Source organism: Naegleria lovaniensis (genome assembly GCF_003324165.1).
Source record: "Naegleria lovaniensis strain ATCC 30569 chromosome Unknown tig009, whole genome shotgun sequence".
In the NCBI taxonomy this organism is placed as follows: Eukaryota; Heterolobosea; class Eutetramitea; order Acrasida; family Naegleriidae; genus Naegleria; species Naegleria lovaniensis.
In genome coordinates, this window is record NW_025407831.1 from 464,193 (window position 1) to 483,480 (window position 19,288).

The 19,288-nt window shown below is 36.0% G+C and overlaps 14 protein-coding genes across 14 annotated transcripts; 7 read left to right on the top strand and 7 right to left on the bottom strand.

Moving 5' to 3' along the window:
• Window positions 1-288: 288 nt before the first annotated feature.
• C9374_000233 (uncharacterized protein) lies at window positions 289-1,113 on the top strand (the record flags this gene model as incomplete). Its single annotated transcript, XM_044691736.1, has 2 exons — window positions 289-661; window positions 764-1,113. 2 exons carry the CDS (start codon window positions 289-291, stop codon window positions 1,111-1,113), a joined length of 723 nt encoding a protein of 240 aa, XP_044552786.1.
• A 217-nt stretch (window positions 1,114-1,330) lies between these two features.
• C9374_000234 (uncharacterized protein) lies at window positions 1,331-1,795 on the bottom strand (the record flags this gene model as incomplete). Its single annotated transcript, XM_044691747.1, has 1 exon — window positions 1,331-1,795. One exon carries the CDS (start codon window positions 1,793-1,795, stop codon window positions 1,331-1,333), a length of 465 nt encoding a protein of 154 aa, XP_044552787.1.
• A 248-nt stretch (window positions 1,796-2,043) lies between these two features.
• C9374_000235 (uncharacterized protein) lies at window positions 2,044-3,180 on the top strand (the record flags this gene model as incomplete). The annotated part of the gene is made up of 1 exon (XM_044691758.1): window positions 2,044-3,180. One exon carries the CDS (start codon window positions 2,044-2,046, stop codon window positions 3,178-3,180), a length of 1,137 nt encoding a protein of 378 aa, XP_044552788.1.
• A 95-nt stretch (window positions 3,181-3,275) lies between these two features.
• On the top strand, window positions 3,276-5,101 carry C9374_000236 (uncharacterized protein; the record flags this gene model as incomplete). Its single annotated transcript, XM_044691769.1, has 3 exons — window positions 3,276-3,382; window positions 3,502-3,913; window positions 3,998-5,101. The coding sequence occupies 3 exons, from the start codon at window positions 3,276-3,278 to the stop codon at window positions 5,099-5,101; spliced, it is 1,623 nt and encodes a 540-aa protein (XP_044552789.1).
• A 96-nt stretch (window positions 5,102-5,197) lies between these two features.
• Window positions 5,198-6,082, bottom strand: C9374_000237 (uncharacterized protein; the record flags this gene model as incomplete). The annotated part of the gene is made up of 1 exon (XM_044691780.1): window positions 5,198-6,082. One exon carries the CDS (start codon window positions 6,080-6,082, stop codon window positions 5,198-5,200), a length of 885 nt encoding a protein of 294 aa, XP_044552790.1.
• A 137-nt stretch (window positions 6,083-6,219) lies between these two features.
• Window positions 6,220-7,188, top strand: C9374_000238 (uncharacterized protein; the record flags this gene model as incomplete). Its single annotated transcript, XM_044691791.1, has 1 exon — window positions 6,220-7,188. The coding sequence occupies one exon, from the start codon at window positions 6,220-6,222 to the stop codon at window positions 7,186-7,188; it is 969 nt and encodes a 322-aa protein (XP_044552791.1).
• A 589-nt stretch (window positions 7,189-7,777) lies between these two features.
• Window positions 7,778-8,426, top strand: C9374_000239 (uncharacterized protein; the record flags this gene model as incomplete). The annotated part of the gene is made up of 2 exons (XM_044691802.1): window positions 7,778-8,062; window positions 8,148-8,426. The coding sequence occupies 2 exons, from the start codon at window positions 7,778-7,780 to the stop codon at window positions 8,424-8,426; spliced, it is 564 nt and encodes a 187-aa protein (XP_044552792.1).
• A 148-nt stretch (window positions 8,427-8,574) lies between these two features.
• On the bottom strand, window positions 8,575-9,774 carry C9374_000240 (uncharacterized protein; the record flags this gene model as incomplete). Its single annotated transcript, XM_044691814.1, has 5 exons — window positions 8,575-8,907; window positions 8,975-9,100; window positions 9,157-9,280; window positions 9,479-9,555; window positions 9,706-9,774. The coding sequence occupies 5 exons, from the start codon at window positions 9,772-9,774 to the stop codon at window positions 8,575-8,577; spliced, it is 729 nt and encodes a 242-aa protein (XP_044552793.1).
• A 208-nt stretch (window positions 9,775-9,982) lies between these two features.
• On the bottom strand, window positions 9,983-11,410 carry C9374_000241 (uncharacterized protein; the record flags this gene model as incomplete). Its single annotated transcript, XM_044691825.1, has 2 exons — window positions 9,983-10,962; window positions 11,254-11,410. 2 exons carry the CDS (start codon window positions 11,408-11,410, stop codon window positions 9,983-9,985), a joined length of 1,137 nt encoding a protein of 378 aa, XP_044552794.1.
• Window positions 11,411-11,734: 324 nt separating this feature from the next.
• Window positions 11,735-12,580, top strand: C9374_000242 (uncharacterized protein; the record flags this gene model as incomplete). The annotated part of the gene is made up of 1 exon (XM_044691836.1): window positions 11,735-12,580. One exon carries the CDS (start codon window positions 11,735-11,737, stop codon window positions 12,578-12,580), a length of 846 nt encoding a protein of 281 aa, XP_044552795.1.
• Window positions 12,581-12,640: 60 nt separating this feature from the next.
• Window positions 12,641-13,288, bottom strand: C9374_000243 (uncharacterized protein; the record flags this gene model as incomplete). The annotated part of the gene is made up of 2 exons (XM_044691847.1): window positions 12,641-13,031; window positions 13,272-13,288. 2 exons carry the CDS (start codon window positions 13,286-13,288, stop codon window positions 12,641-12,643), a joined length of 408 nt encoding a protein of 135 aa, XP_044552796.1.
• Window positions 13,289-13,450: 162 nt separating this feature from the next.
• On the top strand, window positions 13,451-13,696 carry C9374_000244 (uncharacterized protein; the record flags this gene model as incomplete). The annotated part of the gene is made up of 1 exon (XM_044691858.1): window positions 13,451-13,696. The coding sequence occupies one exon, from the start codon at window positions 13,451-13,453 to the stop codon at window positions 13,694-13,696; it is 246 nt and encodes an 81-aa protein (XP_044552797.1).
• A 114-nt stretch (window positions 13,697-13,810) lies between these two features.
• Window positions 13,811-14,863, bottom strand: C9374_000245 (uncharacterized protein; the record flags this gene model as incomplete). The annotated part of the gene is made up of 3 exons (XM_044691869.1): window positions 13,811-13,879; window positions 13,997-14,317; window positions 14,468-14,863. The coding sequence occupies 3 exons, from the start codon at window positions 14,861-14,863 to the stop codon at window positions 13,811-13,813; spliced, it is 786 nt and encodes a 261-aa protein (XP_044552798.1).
• A 338-nt stretch (window positions 14,864-15,201) lies between these two features.
• On the bottom strand, window positions 15,202-18,585 carry C9374_000246 (uncharacterized protein; the record flags this gene model as incomplete). Its single annotated transcript, XM_044691880.1, has 4 exons — window positions 15,202-17,204; window positions 17,271-17,989; window positions 18,074-18,355; window positions 18,455-18,585. The coding sequence occupies 4 exons, from the start codon at window positions 18,583-18,585 to the stop codon at window positions 15,202-15,204; spliced, it is 3,135 nt and encodes a 1,044-aa protein (XP_044552799.1).
• Between the last annotated feature and the right edge of the window lie 703 nt (window positions 18,586-19,288).

Consider the following 19,288-nt stretch of genomic DNA (forward strand, 5'->3'; position numbering starts at 1 on the left):
TTTTTAATAAAAATTTTAAAGACTTGAAAATTCCAATCCGAAGAGGATTTTCCAAAAAGGCATTTGGCTGAATTCATGGAAATTGTAAATTATTGACATACAACCCATCTCATGTTTCGTCGCATTAGTGTCTTCATGTACCATCCTTGAATGTTAGCTCTCCAACACCCAACCAATCGTGCACGGATCATGAACCGATCCTCAATTTCAAAAAAAAAATCATCATTCTTGTGATCTCTGTCTTCGATTCCGATCATCAAATAATCCTAAACAAATTCCAACAACACCATGTCACAACCATCCACACATTCCCACCTCTCTGATTCTCAAAAATCTCAAATTAAAACAAAATGGAATCAAGCATTTAAAATTGCATCCCACATGACAAGTTCAGAAGCTTTGAACGATGGTACTTTTACACATCACGGAACCAAGGAAGAAATTGATATTTATTATAAAAAGACAGATACGACGACTATTATTCGAGGAGATACCATTTGTGAACAAATTAAACCAGATGAGTTTTTGGAAGCGTTTGTTTCATTGGATTTGTCAGTGAAGCATCAATTGGATAGTAATTCAAAGAGAATTGAAGTGGTTGAGAAATGGGAGGATGAAGATGGAATTTGGAAGCTCATGTATTATGTGATCAGTACAGGACGTAAGTGTGTTGGTTCCATGTATGAATATTCGTGTGAACAAATACAAATTTCGAAAATTAATGACCACTGACATCATCGATAACTGAAAACAATCGATTCAGCATTTGTTTCCGACAGAGACTTTGTTTACATTACCAAAACATTCAAAAAAGATAATGTCACGTTCTTTGCATCCACAAGTTGTCACGACGTCGTCGAATTGCCTTCACATGTGACACCTCAAAAAGGTGCAGTAAGAGCCACAAACGTTTTCGTTTGCATGAGAATGGAAGAGTTAGAAAATGGTGATTTACATGTTACGTATTCCACTCAGGCTGATCCTAATGGATGGGTTCCTCACAGTATTGTCAATGCTGTCATTTACTCGGTACCATTAACACTCGCAAAGAATGCAAAATTCAAACAAAGAAAACTTAGAAAGGTACCAAATTCACCTTCTCATCATGATTAATTTGTGGCATTGTTGTAGCCATTATCATGATTTATGGATCTATGGATTGACCACTGATCCTTAAATTGTTCACCTCAATATTATTTATGTGTTGTGTGAATTACAAGATGCAATGTCAAAAACGCATCAAGAGGTGATGATGAATTAAAAAGTGTAATTACGAACAATTTATTGTCAATTATGCAAAATGATAATTTTTTTTTGTGGATCTGACACTCTATGAAGTTCCATAACTAAAGTAATACACATGTCCAAGTGCCTTTCCGACGATACATTTAGAATTTCCATCACTTCGAATGGTCACACATTCTGTGAACTGTTCAGGCAATCCTCCAAAGGTCTTGAAAGGAGGCTCCACAGCTTTATCATTCTCCACAAAGTAAATATTCAAACGATCCATCAACGACAAATTCTCTCCATTTTCATTGGATTCAATTGGGGAAAAATCATCACTCAGTTGATCTTGACAAAATTTCATCACAAAATCTTGAAGGGTGTGAATTTGCAATTTCGGATCATTTAATTTGGCTCTGTAAATGGTTAAATCCCAATCGCCATAGCTGGAAATTTCATAAGGTGGTCGTGCCTGTGAGCCAATGGTGTAGTGGGCAAGACACAAGTTTTCGAGAGTGACTTCTTGTGTAACGGTGGTCGTGGGGAGTTTGTTCTTTTTTTTTGGCATTTTGTGTCTTTTTCAAGTGTTCCATAATTGTTCTGATGCAATCTCTGAATGGACTCAAGTGGTTAGGAGGAACACAAAGAGACATGTCTGAGAATTATCATTTGTTAATTACAAGATCTTAACAACATCTGTTTTTGAGTTACGATTTATGTTTTAAGGTGATTGATCGTGCGAGCGGTGAGAACCCAATTAAGAGAAAACTAGGCATTGTGTTTTTTCATTCAACTTTACAAAAAAAATAGAAACACATGTCGCACACAATTCCAACACCCGCTGTCTTTTCATCTTCACTTCATCGTTTGCTGGATTCGGATGTTGTGGATGAATACGATGATGTAGGATGGATGCGATTAGAAATTATTTATACCTTGTACATTGAAAGAACATTTGAAGAGGAGATTGAAAGAAGAAATAATAATCCCATAGAATCCGAGAGTCATAAATGTAATCCATATCGAAACAGTGCGGTTTTATCAATTTCCGATGAGTGGTTACAAAATATTAATATTGATGATTTACGTCGTCAACCCGATTTGTACAATGTGATTCTTCCCATCATCAATAGCGGAATCATGCGATCTTGTGCAAATCCTGTGATTATTGCTCAGAAATTATTTACGGAAGGAAAAGATGGTATTCATAAATTTGTTGCCAAGGAACTGGTTAGAGAATTTCCAGCAATGAAACAATTGTACAAAAAGCTGAAAGAAAAACCACCTAAAAGTACTGTTCTGTATGAATTACCGTTAGATATTGGAAAGAGCCACTTTGATATGGTATCATGGGGATTGATGTTTCAATTGCTTGATCAAGTGTTTTCTGAAGTCATCAGTGAAAAGAGTACATTTTTAATTTGGCACACAGTTGTGAATGATGAAAGGATGAAGAATCACAAACTCTTCTACAAGCTGGAAACGTTTTTAGATTTATTTAAGGTCAAACCATTTTCTAATGGCTATCACTCATACCGACATCCTTTTTCACAGTACGCAATTGACAGCAGTGCACAGAAAAAAAGAATGCGAGAGGATCAATCGTTTTCAGAATTGGCAACTGCATCCTCTAGCGTGTCTTTGGAGAGAGCTCTTGTACATCAAACTGTAAATGGAACTGAAATTGTACATTCACTTGGATTTACAGCAGGAAAAGTTTTTCTATTTCTCTTGTATTTTACAGAACCTCATAGTGACAGTGAAATTAGAACGGTTGCTGAAAGATATTTTGATGAGCTTACTCGATACATGGAAGATATCGACATGTTACTATTCCTCTTTTACGCCTTGCATCATGCATTTGGTCTATTCAGACACAACCCCAATGCTCTCGAATTTATTGTAAATAAGCTTGCTCTTGGAATTGCTAAAAACATTTATGAAATGAAGTAAGACAACTATGAGTAGCCTTTGAAGATTGTCTTGTGATGGCGAACTTTCATGAAAGTGAATTGTTAAATATGAATTTTATTGTCAATTGTTAAAAAATGTCTCAACCTTTCCTTACCACAGGCTTTATGCTTGCTTCGACTCTTCTCGGACATTTTTGTGTGAAACAACAGAAACATGAGAATCAAATTCCTTCCGAAAGAAAGTATGTTGATTTTCAATCATTCTCCATTCTAGAATTTTTATGGATTATGATGAAATGTCATTCCGAAATGTTATTTCATTCATCTATAAATCCATTCTTATTAACTCATGAAACTCCAGAACCATCGTCTCTGCTCCAGGAAAAGTTTTAATTACAGGAGGCTATCTAGTTTTAGATCCCAATTATTCGGGATTAGTCTTGTCGACTTCATCTCGCTTTTACACGACCATCACAGAGTCCGAGGTTTATTCCGCAACCACAGCAACATTGAATTATCCGTTAAGAACTCCACTTGTCATTGAACTCAACTCTCCACAATTTCATTTCACCACTCGATATGAATTTGTGAAAAATTCTGTGGACGGCTCGTTTGAATTAAAATCAAACAGTGAAAAACGAAATCCTTATATTGAAAATTCAATTTTGTATGCATTGTGTGTGGCAGAACAAGCAGCAGGAGCTAAAACTGAAAATAGAAGAATTTCAATCAAGCTTCAAGCTGACAATGATTTTTATTCACAACGTCAAAATGTAGGGCTATTTAAATTTTCTTTACATTCTTTTTGTAATTCTGTACTTTATTATATTCATTAATGGTGACTATGACCATGTAAGTTAATTGATTTGGGACGAGAAGTGAATTTGGAAAATTTAGAAGCTCTTGAAAAATGTTACGTCTGTCCCGATGCATCAAAACCAATTCACAAGACAGGACTAGGAAGCAGCGCTGCTATGGTGACCTCATTAACATCTGCTCTAATTCTTCACTTTACAAATTTAGATTCTTCCAATGAAAATGTTAGAGAATTAATTCATAGAGTGGCTCAGTTTTGTCATTGCTTGGCACAAGGTAAAATTGGAAGTGGTTTTGATGTGTCAGCTGCCACATTTGGCTCACAGAGATATAAGAGATTTGACACAAGTATTTTGGAGCCAATCATGAAACAAGTAGATCAATCTGTAATGATTTGCTCGAAAACTGTTGCTGAAAATATTATTCAAGTGGTAGATCCACGTGTGCAAAATAGTGTGAAATGGGACAATGAGCACTCTACTTTTGAATTACCACCAAATTTCCATCTCTTTGTTGCAGATGTTGAACAAGGTTCTAATACCCCTAGTATGGTGAGATGTGTGTTGAAATGGAAATCTGAAAAGCCAACCGAATCTAATGAATTATGGAATTCCATTCGAGATTTAAATAGTCAAGTGGAAGAACATTTCAAAATTCTCTCAAAGCTAGCAAAAGAACATTCACTCGAATATGAACAAACACTCGAAAAACTCTATCAACAACCAGCTTCTGAATGGAAACACGTATTTTCGAATGCATCCACCCATTCAATTCATCATTCCATTATTGAATCCATGCTCACCATTCGAACCTCGTTTAATGACATTCGTTCCAAACTCAAGTACATGGGAGAACAAGCAGAAAATGTTCCAATTGAACCCAATCCACAAACGAAACTTCTCAACGAGACCATGAATGCCAATGGATGTCTGATTGCAGGAGTTCCTGGTGCTGGTGGCTACGATGCTGTGTTTTCAGTTCTATTTGCTCCCAATGGAGAAGCATTGAAAATTGTCAAGACGAATGTGGAACAAGTGTGGAAAAATTTCAAACCCACAGAGAATGATCAAGATGCACAGTGTAGAGTCACTCCTCTCATTTTGAATGAATCAAAAACAAAAGGTATAGATGTTGTATTTCAATAAGCAAGTTTAATAAGGAGAACCTTCCAGTAATATCCAAGTAAAAAGTTAATGGGTGGACATTATCATGCTAGATGAACCTTTTACTGAACCAAATGTTTATTGAATCTCTTCATGATTGTTTACAGTCATAGTGAATTTGGTTTTTTTTGGTGGAAGGGTGTTCATGACCGCATCCTCCATATCCTTTTCAAAATCTTTCGAAACTGCAAATTCACAAAACTCATCTCCCAAACTCAGAACTCTACTTCGTCTGAATTTGAGTCCCACTCGAGGCGAATGGAAAGCACTCGACCATGTGCAATCGAAAGAACACATGGCAGGCAAGATATGTCCCATGCCGTGAGCCTTAAAGAAGGCATGTATGACACAATAATGCACTTTCATTTTGACCAATGAGATTGTTGTAGAGGATGATGACGATAATTGTTGATGTTGCTGCTGAGAAGGAATTCCTTTTTGAGCTTCTTCATGTTCAATTTGAGTGGACATGTCAAACCCTGGAAACTTGTTATAATTTTCTTCCATGAATTCTTTCACTCGCTCCAAATGTTGTGCATCATGTATGGTTGCTTTCTTTTTCACCAAATAAGGTATCACATGTGTTTCATTATATTCTTCTGGAGCGAGCGTACAAATGGCTTCACTCAGAAGCGACATGGCTTGGTCATGATCCAGGATACGCAATTCATGGACCAACACTTTATAAGAAGAAATGAAACTTGCACTCAATGGAATCCAAGTATTGGGATATGGATTGTTTCTTTTCATCTTTTCTTGTTCCAAGAATTGACTGGTGACTGAGGAAGAGAGAATTTCCTTTTTTCCTTCCTGAATGTTGCTCATGATATTTGAAAGGGATTGATTCATTTGTGAGATCTCAACACAATGACTCAATTGTTGCTTCACACCATTCATGAATTGGGAGGGAGATCCATGTTGAATCCCAAGTTGAATCAATCTCGAAGAGAAGTATTTGAACATTTTTTGAAAGTGAGGAAATTTCAATTACTTGTATTTTGATTGTTTTGAAAGATCGATCATTTAGGACCACAAACGCTTCGCCGCGGGATTTGACATGAGCGAGGACATCAACGCATTTCCAGCTTCTTTTTGAAAAAATGAAACTCAACAAATCCACAGTTCAGCCTCAGTACACCCGAACGTTGAAAAAGATCAAGAAATCACTCAATGATGACGATCGGAAAGAAGGTATAAATCACACGACCATTTTAGAGTTACCTTTTGAGCTCTTGAGTTGCATTATGGATTTTATTAAAAACCCGAGAGATGGTTTTCACTTCTCAATGATGTTCAAGCAATGGTATTATGAATTGTATGCAACCCATGAATTATTTATCGGACCTCGCATCCTTTCCGAATTAAACAAGATGAAATATGATCCACAGCCCAGGTTCTCTTTGGAAAAGCCAACTCCGCCACCTTCCACTAAAAACAAGCGTATCTTGAAGATGTTATCAACGATTGCTTCCAAAGTAACACAACAGCAAGAACAACTCGACTCCATTCAAACAAAACATGAGAAAATGGACAGTTGGAAGAAGTACATTGGTAAAATTAAGAAAAAACGAGGCTCCCAAGTGGCACAACTCGTATCCCAACAAATTTTCGAGAAGGTTGAATTTCAAAAGATGCGTGTATGGGAAATGGATTATCGAAAGAATTTTGGAGCAACAATCACTATTGGAGAGTTGACTTTTAGGCATGAAGCATACGACGAGAGAGACTGCAGCACCCAGTGGACATTAAGTGAAGTGATTGGTTCTGGGACCAACCACGATGATCAATCTGATATTACATTGATGGTTGCGAAACGTGAGGAAGAATTTACAAGCTATGACCCAAGAGTCGTGGATCGAATTCGACACAAGCTCGGATTGGGCTGTGTTGAAACACAGAATGTTGCATCAACATCATGCCTTACCGACAAACTAATTGTCAAGTGTTTGTTGCGAGCTCTTCCATGGAGAGAACAAATGAACTGTGTGTTTGTGGACAGCCTGGCCAAGTATGAAGACAACAACCAAGTCTACTTGGAGCAATTAGAAAAGAAGAATGCCCAGAAATGAATCCAGAATCATAATCCTCTGACACGTCATTCCGATTCAAAATATATTCCAAATACCCAATTTTTTCAGAACCACATTTTGTTTCCATTTCCCAAACACAACACTCTGGTATTCCCCTGTGCTTTCATTATTCTCAAGCTGGGTTAGGCTAGGGGTCTAACTGTCATGGTACTCTGCCACAGCGATGAGCAAGGGAATGGTTCTTTGGACTCATTCCATCACTAGCAATAAGGTGACGATGTTCTGTCCGTTCCAACAACGGTGTGGCCAATCTGGTTCTACAGGAATGCGAGAGTCAGTTGGGTCCTAATTAGCGATGAATCGGTTGAGGCAGGATAACTGAGCAAATCATAGTCGCAACACTGTAGGATGGGCGGATGGCAGAACTGAGCATGAGTTAGTGGTGGGTGAAATCCAAGAACTGGACTTGAGTTTTTTGTTCCATCTACACACTTTTTGGATCAAATTATTCTCTTGGAATTTAAGAGGTTTTGAGGTCTTGAGAGGACATCATTTTGAAAAGAAAGTGAAGAACACAAGGCTAAGAATTGAAAATTGAATGAAACAACGTATTCATAATTTTTTAAAAATGCAAACACCCAACCCCGACCATGACGAATTAACTTCATCTTTGTCATCACTCGAGTATATTGTTCCGAGAATTAATTATTCAAGCAAACGAGAAGCTCACATTTCGGAGATGTGTACACAAATTTATGAGAAGGTTCAACGAGAATATAATTTGTATTTATCATCGGAGTTTCATGATATTCGTAATTTGTTGAGCCATAATAACAGAATGGCTCATGGAGATTGGAACAAGACCAACCAAAACAAGGACATTTCAAGAAAATATGAAGATTATTCTCTTTCAGTGAGTTTTGAAGAATGACGATAATTTTGAATTTCATGATCAATTTTATTATGAAAATTGAAATCATTTGAAATAATACAACCAGCATCGAGATACATTTAATTGGAATCAAATTAAGCAAGCTCTTAAACATGATTATCCAAATTTCACACAGTTTCAAACCATCGAGGAGGCAAACGTGTTCAATCCTCCTTCTGAAGAGGACGAAACACTCTCACAAAGCTTACCTCTTACAGCAGAGTATTGGAGAAGAAGACAACAAGAACTGAGCACCACTGCTTCATCTGAAACCAACAAAACAGAAGATATTCCCAAGTTAAGAATCAAACACCGAATTAATGCACCACCCAAGAAGAGAAAATAGATTTAAACTTCCAGTAATTGAGAATTTTCAAATTTTACTCTGATTTAACAAGGTGTGAAGAATGATCATGGTATATCTTCTTTTTACTCTTCTAAATGCAAGAAACACACGAATTAGTATACATGTTAAAACTATGATAATGTGGCAATTAGATGACATCGTTGTTGGCTGGTTGGTTGGTACTACTATCAACAGAACAACGCTTAAAATCAGGGAATCCACAACCTAACCAAATACCAATGAATGCAATGACGGCAAGAACTCCAATTAATATGAGGAAAATTTTGATATTATTCCAAATCATGACATTTTTCAACCTTTTAGCTTGCTTTTGGAAATGATCAGAATTGTCCACCAATAGAGAAGTTCTATCGATTAATGAGTCCATTCTTTCATGATTTTGAAGAATTTTGTCAAGATTGTCAATCATTTTAGTTTTGTTCTTGGAGATTTCATATCCTAAATGAGTCAATTTGTCTTTCTGAATGATTTAAATGGTGATGCCCAATGACAATTTTGTGTGATGCACAATAACAATAAATACATACGTTCGGGTCGTTCCATTCTGTCATTTTCTGTTGAATAAAAGATCTTAACATGGAATTCTTTTGATTTCGATTTCCTTTGGTATACTTTTGACGAACTTCTTTTTGGATGTCCTTGAAAAATCCACTCTAAATTTCAAGATGTGTAACGAGTCATTTGGTTTTTGTTAAAAATCATCACTCACCTTCAATCCAAAAACAACACGATAGGGTGTCATTTCATCTGTGACTGAGATCACTGTAAAATAACGATGTGTTGGCTCTTTTTCATCCTCATCCGAACATTCATAGTGCACACGAAGAGATTTACTATTTGTGGAATAACAACATTATTCGGTATGCCATGTTGGTTGGCCATTCATTGATGGTCGTTACATATATTGTGACGTGTAGTATTGTACCATTCGTATCCGTTCAATTCCAACAACAATAATATTCAAATCAAATATTTACATAACAAATTCGAATAAATTCATCATTCTGTGCTGATTATGTTTCAAATCTTACCTCTCATAATTAAGTGATTTCTTGTGCTCACGGTTAGGAATGTATTCCAGCAAATTGTTGATGAGTTGCATCATATCCTATTGTGTCATGACACACGACAGAGCGATATGTTGTTGGTTGGAATTAAATTGTTGAAATCCATGGATCGGGAGGTGTTTGTAATAATTTGAACAGCAATTGTATTACAGAAGAAGAATTCTAGTAATGATGAAGAAATCAATTCGTACCTTCTTACCGGTCGGATACTCTGCAATGATCTTCCTATCCATCACCACACAAGTGTACAAAATAACCATTTTTTTTAATGAAGAATGACTTGTGACACGACTTGATAAATTACTTTTTTATGGAGTAGTCACTGATACGTGGATTTTGGGATCTTGCAGTGCATTAGTATTCGTGTTCATGGTATTTGATGATTAGTTGAGAGAGAAGAATGTGGTGTCTTTTCATTTGATATCCAAGATCGCTATAAATCTTCAAATTAACCATTCATAGAGATCTCTATTGGCTGTTTGCCATTAAATATTCGCCGAATGGCTTGGCTGCTTCCTTGATCTTGGCCACTACAGCAGAATCCTTAATGAATCTGGACTTTTTCTTTGACAACCATTCTTCCAAAACTTCCTTTGTCAATAAATCTGCTCTAAAGAATTCAAGTAATATCACAGATGTTTGGGCGACAAGATTAATATCTTTTACACCTACTAATTCTTCAGTGTATCCCAAAATAAGTTTTTGGCCACTTGAAGAAATGAATGGCTTGAATAGAGGAGCTCTCTTTGGAATATCAGTCAAGATATTCTCAGGTGTAAATAGAGCTTCATAGAGCAAACAAACACAATCCTTATCAGTCAAATTATAATCATTCTTCAATTTTCTTGTAGCTTGATAGATTTGAACAGGAGTTGCATTAGGTTTAACCTCCAAGAATTGTTTCAAAATTGATACAGGTGATACTTCTTGTTCTTCTTCCTCTTCATCTTCATCCTCAACTCCTTTTGTCAATTCTCTAAATCTTTCTGAGAGACCTTCCATTTCACGTCTCTTCTTGATAGCTTCTTGTGAAATATCTAGAGACCATGTACCATCATCGATTGCAGCCTTTTCAGTTGTTGCTCCGCTTTGTGATTTTGTTGTTTTGGATGGCTTTTGAGATGCTTCAGGAGCCTCCTTTTCACCCTTGAATCCTCCTCTTGATGCCTTGGGTGGATGTTTAATAATTGTAGTATAAAGCTTTTCAGTAGAATCAATTTGGCCATGATTACCACAGGCTCTGCATGTTGTTTGAACGGCGTCCTTGTTACTCTTGATTGTAAAATCCAATTCAGGAAGATGGCACTTGGAGCACAACAAGAATTTAGCGATAAAGTTCTCAAGAACCTCTTCTACTTGTGTAAAATCGTATTTACCATTGATGACGGCTTTATCATTCTTAGTACTACCGAGTGCTCCCAATTCAAGTCCGAAGTATTTGATTGGCCCTATTTGAAGTAATAAAATTAATCATTACAATAGAATGATGATGATATGGTTCAACAAAGTGATTAAACGGAAAATGATATAATCCAAATGATGGTGTGATGATGAGAAAATTGGTAATAAAAATTGTTGCCGAGTGTTGATTCAATCATGATGATGATGATGCGATGATGAGAAAATTGGTAATATCCAGTGATGATTTGTTCATCCATAACAACAATATAACAATACAAAAGATGAAAGGTTAAAATTACATATTAACAAACAACATTCCGTATCATCAAACGACTTACATTCTATTGGTACGTTCAACGAATCTGATACTTCCTTCATGTTAGGAATCACGGTTTTGATACCGTTTCCTTTACCTTCAATCTTCAACTCGAGAGTTTGTCTCTTGTATCTGTAGTGTTGGTCTTGCTTGCTCTTTGGAATGTTTACTATTGGCATATTTTTTTTTCAATTTCAAAATTATCAACAATTACAACGTTGTTATTGACCCGGTGCTGATGAAGAATAAGGGAAAGATAACATGAGGTTTGGGTTTTAATTGAAGGGAGCTCTGTGAGTGATCGTTTGATTCCACAGACGTTGTTATTTTTGGATATTGCATTTTGGGATTGAATTGTTTCTTTTTCTGAGAATTTCATTCCAACCTTTTTGTCATTCCTCATATCCTGATTATTTACTTCTAAGACATGATGAAATTCACCCCACACGAAACTGTTCCAATATTAAGAACTCGTTCATCATTAAATTTGCACAAAGAAAAAAATGAATAGAAACATTCCGAGCGGACGACAACAACGAACGAATCATTATTCAACTCGAGGAGGAAGAGGCTCTTCATCTCATCCTCAACAACAATTCTCAAATCGTGAGAATAATGAATATTCAGCAAAGATTCAACGAGGAAGCGGTGGAATGAAGAGAAAATTGGAATCGGAACAACCTCAGCCTTCTTCCAATTCTCACCATCAGAATGAAAATAATGATGATGAAATTATTCTTCATCCAGTGGTTGAGTTTATAGATAATTGGAAGAATGACAAAGAAAATTGGACATTTGACGGTACTAAACAACGAGCATTGATAAATCAATGTCTCAACGCTCAAATTATTGATAGCAAAAGGTTCAAATATTTTCTTGAATATATTGCTCCTATGGTTGGATTTGATCGTGTGAAACTGTATGAAACCTGTGCAGAGTATGTGAAAACACAGAGACGAAATGCTCAAAAGAGTGCTCTTCATGAATTATCTTCTAAGGAGAGAAAATCAATTTTGACAGATCCAAAAATTAGAACAAAATGTACCAAAGCAATGAAGGACATTTTGAGTGATAATAAGAGATATAAAAGAGCAAAAACCATCATGCTTGTATTGAAGGCAACTGACAAAGACAGTGGCTCAAGGTATAACTTGGAAGAGCAACCTGAACTTGCAGATACTGATTATGATGAACATTCAGAAACTGTGGTGACAGAAGAGAAGAACGAGGAGTATGACAACAAGACGTTAAATAAGACTTCACAGCAGAAATTATCTTGTAAAAAGAATAACGACGAAAGTGATAGTAGCAGTGACAGCAGCAGCGACAGCAGTAGTGATGACGAATAAAAGCAAACTACTTGAAATTAAGGTATAAAATTACAAAATGAAAAATAATTGTTATTGTGTTTAATCAAAGTCAATTTCAAGTTCATTGACGTGCCAGTCCTCATAGGATTTGTCAGGTAAATATCTTCTAATAATCATTGGAATCTTCTTTTGTTGAAGTTCTTTTCTGGCAATTTGGAGTGGGTCTGTCTCTCCTTGCAATTCGACAGTGACAGGAGCGTTCATGGAAATTTGAAGAGCTCGTGTACCTAAAACTCTAGCCTTTTCAAATTTAGTCATCTTTCTAGTGGTTTTTCTGTCTTCCTTTGGAACTTTATGTTTATCAACTGGAATGTATGGAGCATTTGCATCTTCAGTTTCTTCTAAAACTGCATCATCTTCGGGAAGAATTTCTGATTCTTCTTCTTGTGGTTGATAATCTTCTTCTCCGATGTCTTCAAATTGTTCAAGACTGATTTCATAATAATTTGAGAATAAATAGTTCCAATGTTTGTCAATAGTAATAATCATGAATCGGAGTTTCCATAATTAATAACAATCATATTAATTTCATCAAACGATCCCATCATCCGAATTTGCAACATTATTATGGACATGGTTGAATATATCAGTTCCCAGTTATAATTTGTATTAATAATTCCGTTATCAAGGATGATCACACAGGTATGATATCCAGAAAAATAATACCTACACATTCTCGTCTTCCATTTTTTTTGTGAACGTTACAAATTGAATTTTGTGAAGTTTTTCCGAGCTGGCCAATTCAATAACAAAATTAATTGTCTTATGCGAACCAATTCAATAGATAAATCATCCTCTCCTCATGGAATTGTGAAATGTTTAATATTTAATATATAAAAACAAAAAAAAATGGCTAGAGCTGGAACGTTTTGGAAAGTATTTGTCCTGACTGCTGCTGTAGTGGTTGGAGGTCTTATCGGAATGAAACATCAATATGAAATGGAAGAGAAATGGGCCAAAAAGTTCTCAGCTAGAGTGAGGTTGGAGTTGGAGAAGGAGATTGAGGAGGAGGGACTTATTGAAAAGATGTTAGAGATGGAAAAAAAGAATTCCATGATGAAAAGCAATGTGGATGACAGCAGCAAAACCAAATGAGAATATGAACGGCATCATCATCAATAATCATCAAATTACAAAATTTGTTTTGGAATAATTATGTCATCAACGCTTATTTGAACAGCAAATAATTCATGCTTTTGTAATTCCAATTTATTCAGAACCACCACCCGTAAACATGGAGCTAAGAAGGATGAGACCTGCTGGAACCAAAAGATACCACTATTGTTAAGATGGAACCATTTAAAAGTAAATTTTGATTAGTTTAACATTAACGCATTGTGTTTCAAAGAATGGTTTTCAAGATTGTTTGTCACTGGAAGACCAATCAGTACTTACGTATTTTCGGAAGAAACCTGGTTCATTAGCTTGTTCCAATTCCTTTTTCTTGTCTTCAGGTGTTTTAATTCCAGCAAAGCTTACTTTTTCTGATGTTTTTGGAGCATTGTGAGTCACAATTCTAACACTCTCTCTGACACCATTTTGGAGAAGGCCGTTCTTCAACTTTTGCAGTGAAGAAATTACCTCTTCAGAACAAGTTCTTGAATGATATGGAATGGCAGGAACATTTTCAGCATGGAGAGAAACAGAAATAAGATGTTCTTTAACATTATATTGTAAATGCCAAACTTCTTTAAATTTTGAGCTTATCAATGAACACTGTGTGGTGGTGTTAAATTGATAGCGATTCAAAAGTGATAATCCGTGCGAACATGTTCAATAAAATTTTCATCCACAAAAACGTGAATATTTTCATAATATTAAATTGGAATAATAAATCATTGGATATCATTTTAAAATAAAACCAACCATAGAAATAGAATTCATTGCTAGAATTTCTCCATTGGTAGGTGAACGAAAGCGTAATTGATAAATTAAATTCTCAGCTTTCTTACTCAAAATTCTATCGGAAATAATTTGAATTAAATCCTTTGGCCATTTGGCATCGGTGGTGAGAGATGAACGGAATTGCAAACGATTTAATCTGCTACTAGGATCTTGTACAACCATTCCACGCTGTTTCCATGTTTTGCCTCCATCCACAGAAAATTCAACTTGATATTTATCCTCCAGTGATTGTTGTGCCTGGCATCCCGATGAAGTGAAGCAAATTATTACATATATAATAAATAATATCATCAAGCAGACATTCGTTGATCGTCCCATCATCACGGATAGCGATGTTTGATGATCCAAAATTTTCATTTTTTTGTGGGTCAGGTTGTTTTAAAAAGCAGAAAAAAACTTAGAATTTCAAAATTAATATCCACATCAAAACGTGATATCGAAACTTTTATTAAGCTTGTGGCAAATCTGGTGAAACATGAGAATTTGTCTAAAGAATGTTTTGGAAAATAAGCATTGGGAAGGAAATTATGTGACATTTGTTAAACGTTTATGGACAAGATAAAGTATGAGTTGTTGATGCTTTTCTTTGACACAGTGTGTTGAGATTGGAAGCAAATCAGATAACAAGAGTCAACGCCATTGTGTTTAAAAATTAGAATACATTATTTAAAGGTTTTAAATTTAGTCATTGGACTTTATTCGTCTTCATCCTCTTCTTCTGTCTCTACAATGAAACATTCAGAGTCTTGAGGAATGACCTCTTCCAAAGTATTCTTGTAGAAAAGGAACGCATCAGGAGCAAAAGATTGAGAGGAAGGAATGAATACTTTGATATTCTTTGCTTGTTCTGAGAGGGTTTGTTCTGTTTTGGTTTTCTTAGTATTTGGTTGAGCTGAGCTTGAAGATACTTCGCTCATGTCTGATTGACTGTCATCCATATGTTTTCGCTTTTTTGAGGATGGCGAATCTGTAGAGTCAGCATCAACAGCCATCTTGTTTTCAACAAACTCTGTGTCATGATCAGTCACAGAAATGGTAGAAGTGTTGGTTGTTGCATCCGTGGATGGAGGTACCAACGCAGTTGCTTCTTCATCCTTCATGGCATTCTCAGAGGCTTCGGTTGAGGCTGAGAGCTTGGAAACAATGGCATGTCTCAATTCTACTTGTTTGTATATTTCTTCCTTGTTTTTAAGGAGACTGTTCAAGAGTTTCTTTTCACGGAAGCCAGCTGGATCAAGTACAGAAATAAGTTTTTCAATTTCCTTCTTGGACGAATAAAATCCCCATGGGCGTGTGTCCACAGGATCTTCAGCATAGTTGTTAGCGAACACTCTGAAAGGAGAGCATGGCTCTACAAAAAGTAATCCTGTGAAAGAAGGGAAAAACCAATATCTGTTGAAGAATCTATCAAAACCTAGTTGTTTTGCTCGTATGATATGCTGATTTACCAGTACTTGATAGTTTTTCTCTCGTTCCACCTTTCGTGTTCTGACCTCTTCACTTGTAAATCGTCGATTGTTATTAGATGATTCATCAGCCTCTTGTTTGGATGCTTCTTCTTTTTGTCTCTCAATGTCATCATTGTTTTCAATGTTTCGTTGTCGTTTGAGTCTCCGCATTTGCTCTATATTTTCATCAATGTATTCTCTAACAGTTGCGCTTAGGATGCACTGTTCAGTAAGCTTACTCAAAATATAAATTTTAGCATTGGATTCCAAATCTGTGAAAAAGTTAATCTCATTCTCATTGTGATAATTGTCATCTTTGATAAATTTCATGACTGAGGCTATCAAGTTTGGAGGTTTTGTAACAGTCTTTTGTGAATCCGTCGTTTCTTGTTTGACGCCGCTTTCTGTTTTCTCCTCTTTGACATTTGTAGTAGTGTGGTTATTTTCATGATTGTGATTGGACATTGTGTTCTCTGGAGGGTTAGTGGTATTGGAGGTGGTGGCTGAGGAAGCTGTTGTTGATTCAACTTCAGCAGCAGAGTCTTTCTGTTGTTCGGCTGGGTGTGGTTCTTGCTTTGATTCTTCTACTTGCATGGCGGGATTAATTGTTGAGACGTCAGTGTTGTCATTTTGTTTGATGGTTTCTTGTTTAGAGTCTTCTGGAGTATGTGAAGTGGATTGATCAGCAGTAGCTCCTTCAGCGGGTGCTTCTGTAGTGCCATTGCTTTCTGAGGTGGTTGTGGTAGTGGTTTCCTCCTCATCAGGAATGTCAATCATTTCATGGGACATGAATACTCTCCAATACTCTCTTAGTAAAATAACAGGCATGGCTTGAGAAATATAAACGGTGGCTTCTCGATTAATAACTTGTTTTCTTGATGGAAGATTAATGATTCGTTGTTCCTTTGTTCTCACTTGGTTGTATAACTTTTTCATCTTGTAAATTGAACGATTAACGTCCTGTTTGTTTGTGCCCTTGTCGAAAAATAAGAATAGTAGCATTGCGCTTAGTATTGATCGAAGAAGAGGATTGTTTTCGGATTTGCATTCGAGAGAATGTTGGAATTCGTCAAAGGTGAACGGTAAAATTTTCAATGAATCTCTGAATACGTTCAAAAAGTTAAAAACATTTAAAGCTTCGGGAATGGCTTCCACATGTGTTATAATATACTCATAATGAGGTTTCGGAAAGTGACTGTCCGATTTTGATTTGCTCCTAGATGTGATATATTCGTCCAGTATTGTACCGTCTGGTGATAATGTTAGAGGTAGTGTTAGAGAATGTTAATATTAATCGTGGGCATAAATTTACATACCTTCTTTTGGTAATAATAATGGATTAACCGCGGGCTGAATAATCTTTGTTTCGGTTCCGTTCATTCCTATATGTACATGATTCTTTTGGGAGACGTTATTGTGACTAGGTTCAAAATTAGATGAGGAGGATGCTCTAAGAGATTGTTCAATTTCCTTAATATCAGTCATGATTTTCCCAAGTTTGTCAACATGATGATATTTCAAATCGTTCACAGATCGAACTAACCCTTTTTTGAATTTGTAAATGTCTTCCATCTCTTCTTCCAAATTCTTTTGAAATGTTGGAATTTTATCTGCTTTAGATTGATGTGGCTCTAATTTGAAATGATCCACAAACTCCTGCTTCAATCGAATGCAATCTGATGATTCATCATAATACGTATTCTCCATAATCCATTGTGTAAGCTTATCCTGCGTTTCGATTAAAGAGACTTGTTTTCTCAGGAGCACTGAATAATAAACAACAATTACTCGATTTTCAAATGGAGAGTTGTTGGATAAAACTTCTACTTCATAAAGTTTTCCTTGAGTTCCAAAACCGATATTTTGTGGATCATAGTCATAATAATGTTCTTGTGCTTTTGTTTGATGGAAAACTTCAATTTGATTTTGGTCAGCATCCGTTATATACAAAGGAGTAGGGAAGGGAGGGAAATTTGGATCTTCGATGTAATATTTAGCTTTTTTCAAGAGAATTCTTCTTAAGACAACAGATATACTTTTGTTGTGAAAATTATAATGATAAGGTGACAATTGCAATGAGAGTGTGAACGTTACGGATGGGCAAAGTGACAAAACTTACGTGGTATCTAATTCACAAAAAAGTTCTTCTCCTTCAACAAAGTTGTACTCAAAAAACTTAGATATCCGGTACACCAAATCTTTCACTGTCTCTCCTCTTCTACAGTTATGAATCATGTAGCAAATATGACGGAGTATGTATCTCGGATAGAACTTGAAAAGATGCTTGATTTTTTGTTCTTTTTCACATTCAAGAGCTTGCTCGTATGTCATGTTGTCTTTTCCGCTGTATTGACAACTCCAAATTTGGAGTTTATACATGATTGCTCTATTAACATATTCTCTGTTTGATTTGATGATGATGATTTGATGAGAACCCATCGTCGGATGATGTCATGACAAATTATCATTAATGCTATGTGTCGTATGCATAACTACTTACTCGTAATCATCAAACACTTCATTAGTGATAGCTATATGGTAAATTGGCTTGTTCCCTGACCACCCTTTTTCAAGGGCTTGCCCAAAACCTCGTTTTTGAAGAGGCTTTTTTGGTGTTCCAAACAATGGCATCTGATGTTGTGTAAGGATGTTCTATGATAAAGGAATGTTGTGGGTAATATTGATGGTGATGATGGTACACCAATACGATATCCGATATGTAGGTAAATAATTCAATAAATAGTTTGTTTGATTCGGGACAGTAGTTTCCAATGATCTGTCCTCAATAAATTACTCCAAATTGAATGGATTAATGAATGGTAAATTTCTCAATACCGATGCTACAAATGATGATGACTCTGATTTAATCTTGCCTCTTAAAACCGAGAAGACGAATAACAAAAAACTCGGCAATACGAAGTTTTGAAGAAACTTTACAATGCGCTGCTGCACACTAATTCTAGCGTTTGTATTTTTTCGAAACGGCAAAAATTGGCTGACGTGCGATTTTTGTGCTCACAACTCAAAAATTCCACGAGGTGCTGCAACTCAAGGGATTTGGATTTGTTTGAAACACACACGAGATGTTGGCGGGTTGTGTTTTGAATTTTTTTTGTAATACGTATTGAAATTTGATTGGGCATGGGCAGCAAAGGAATGGTTTGTCACTCGACATGAGAACTGTAAGACTGAGGATGACATTAAGGGAGTATGAAGAGGAAAGATCATTAATTCCACAGTAGATCCATTCAATGCAATTTAGTCTTTGATTTTGAAGTGCCGGCTAGAAAGTGCTTTTCACCGCTCATTGAATTCTGTATAACATGGCAAAATT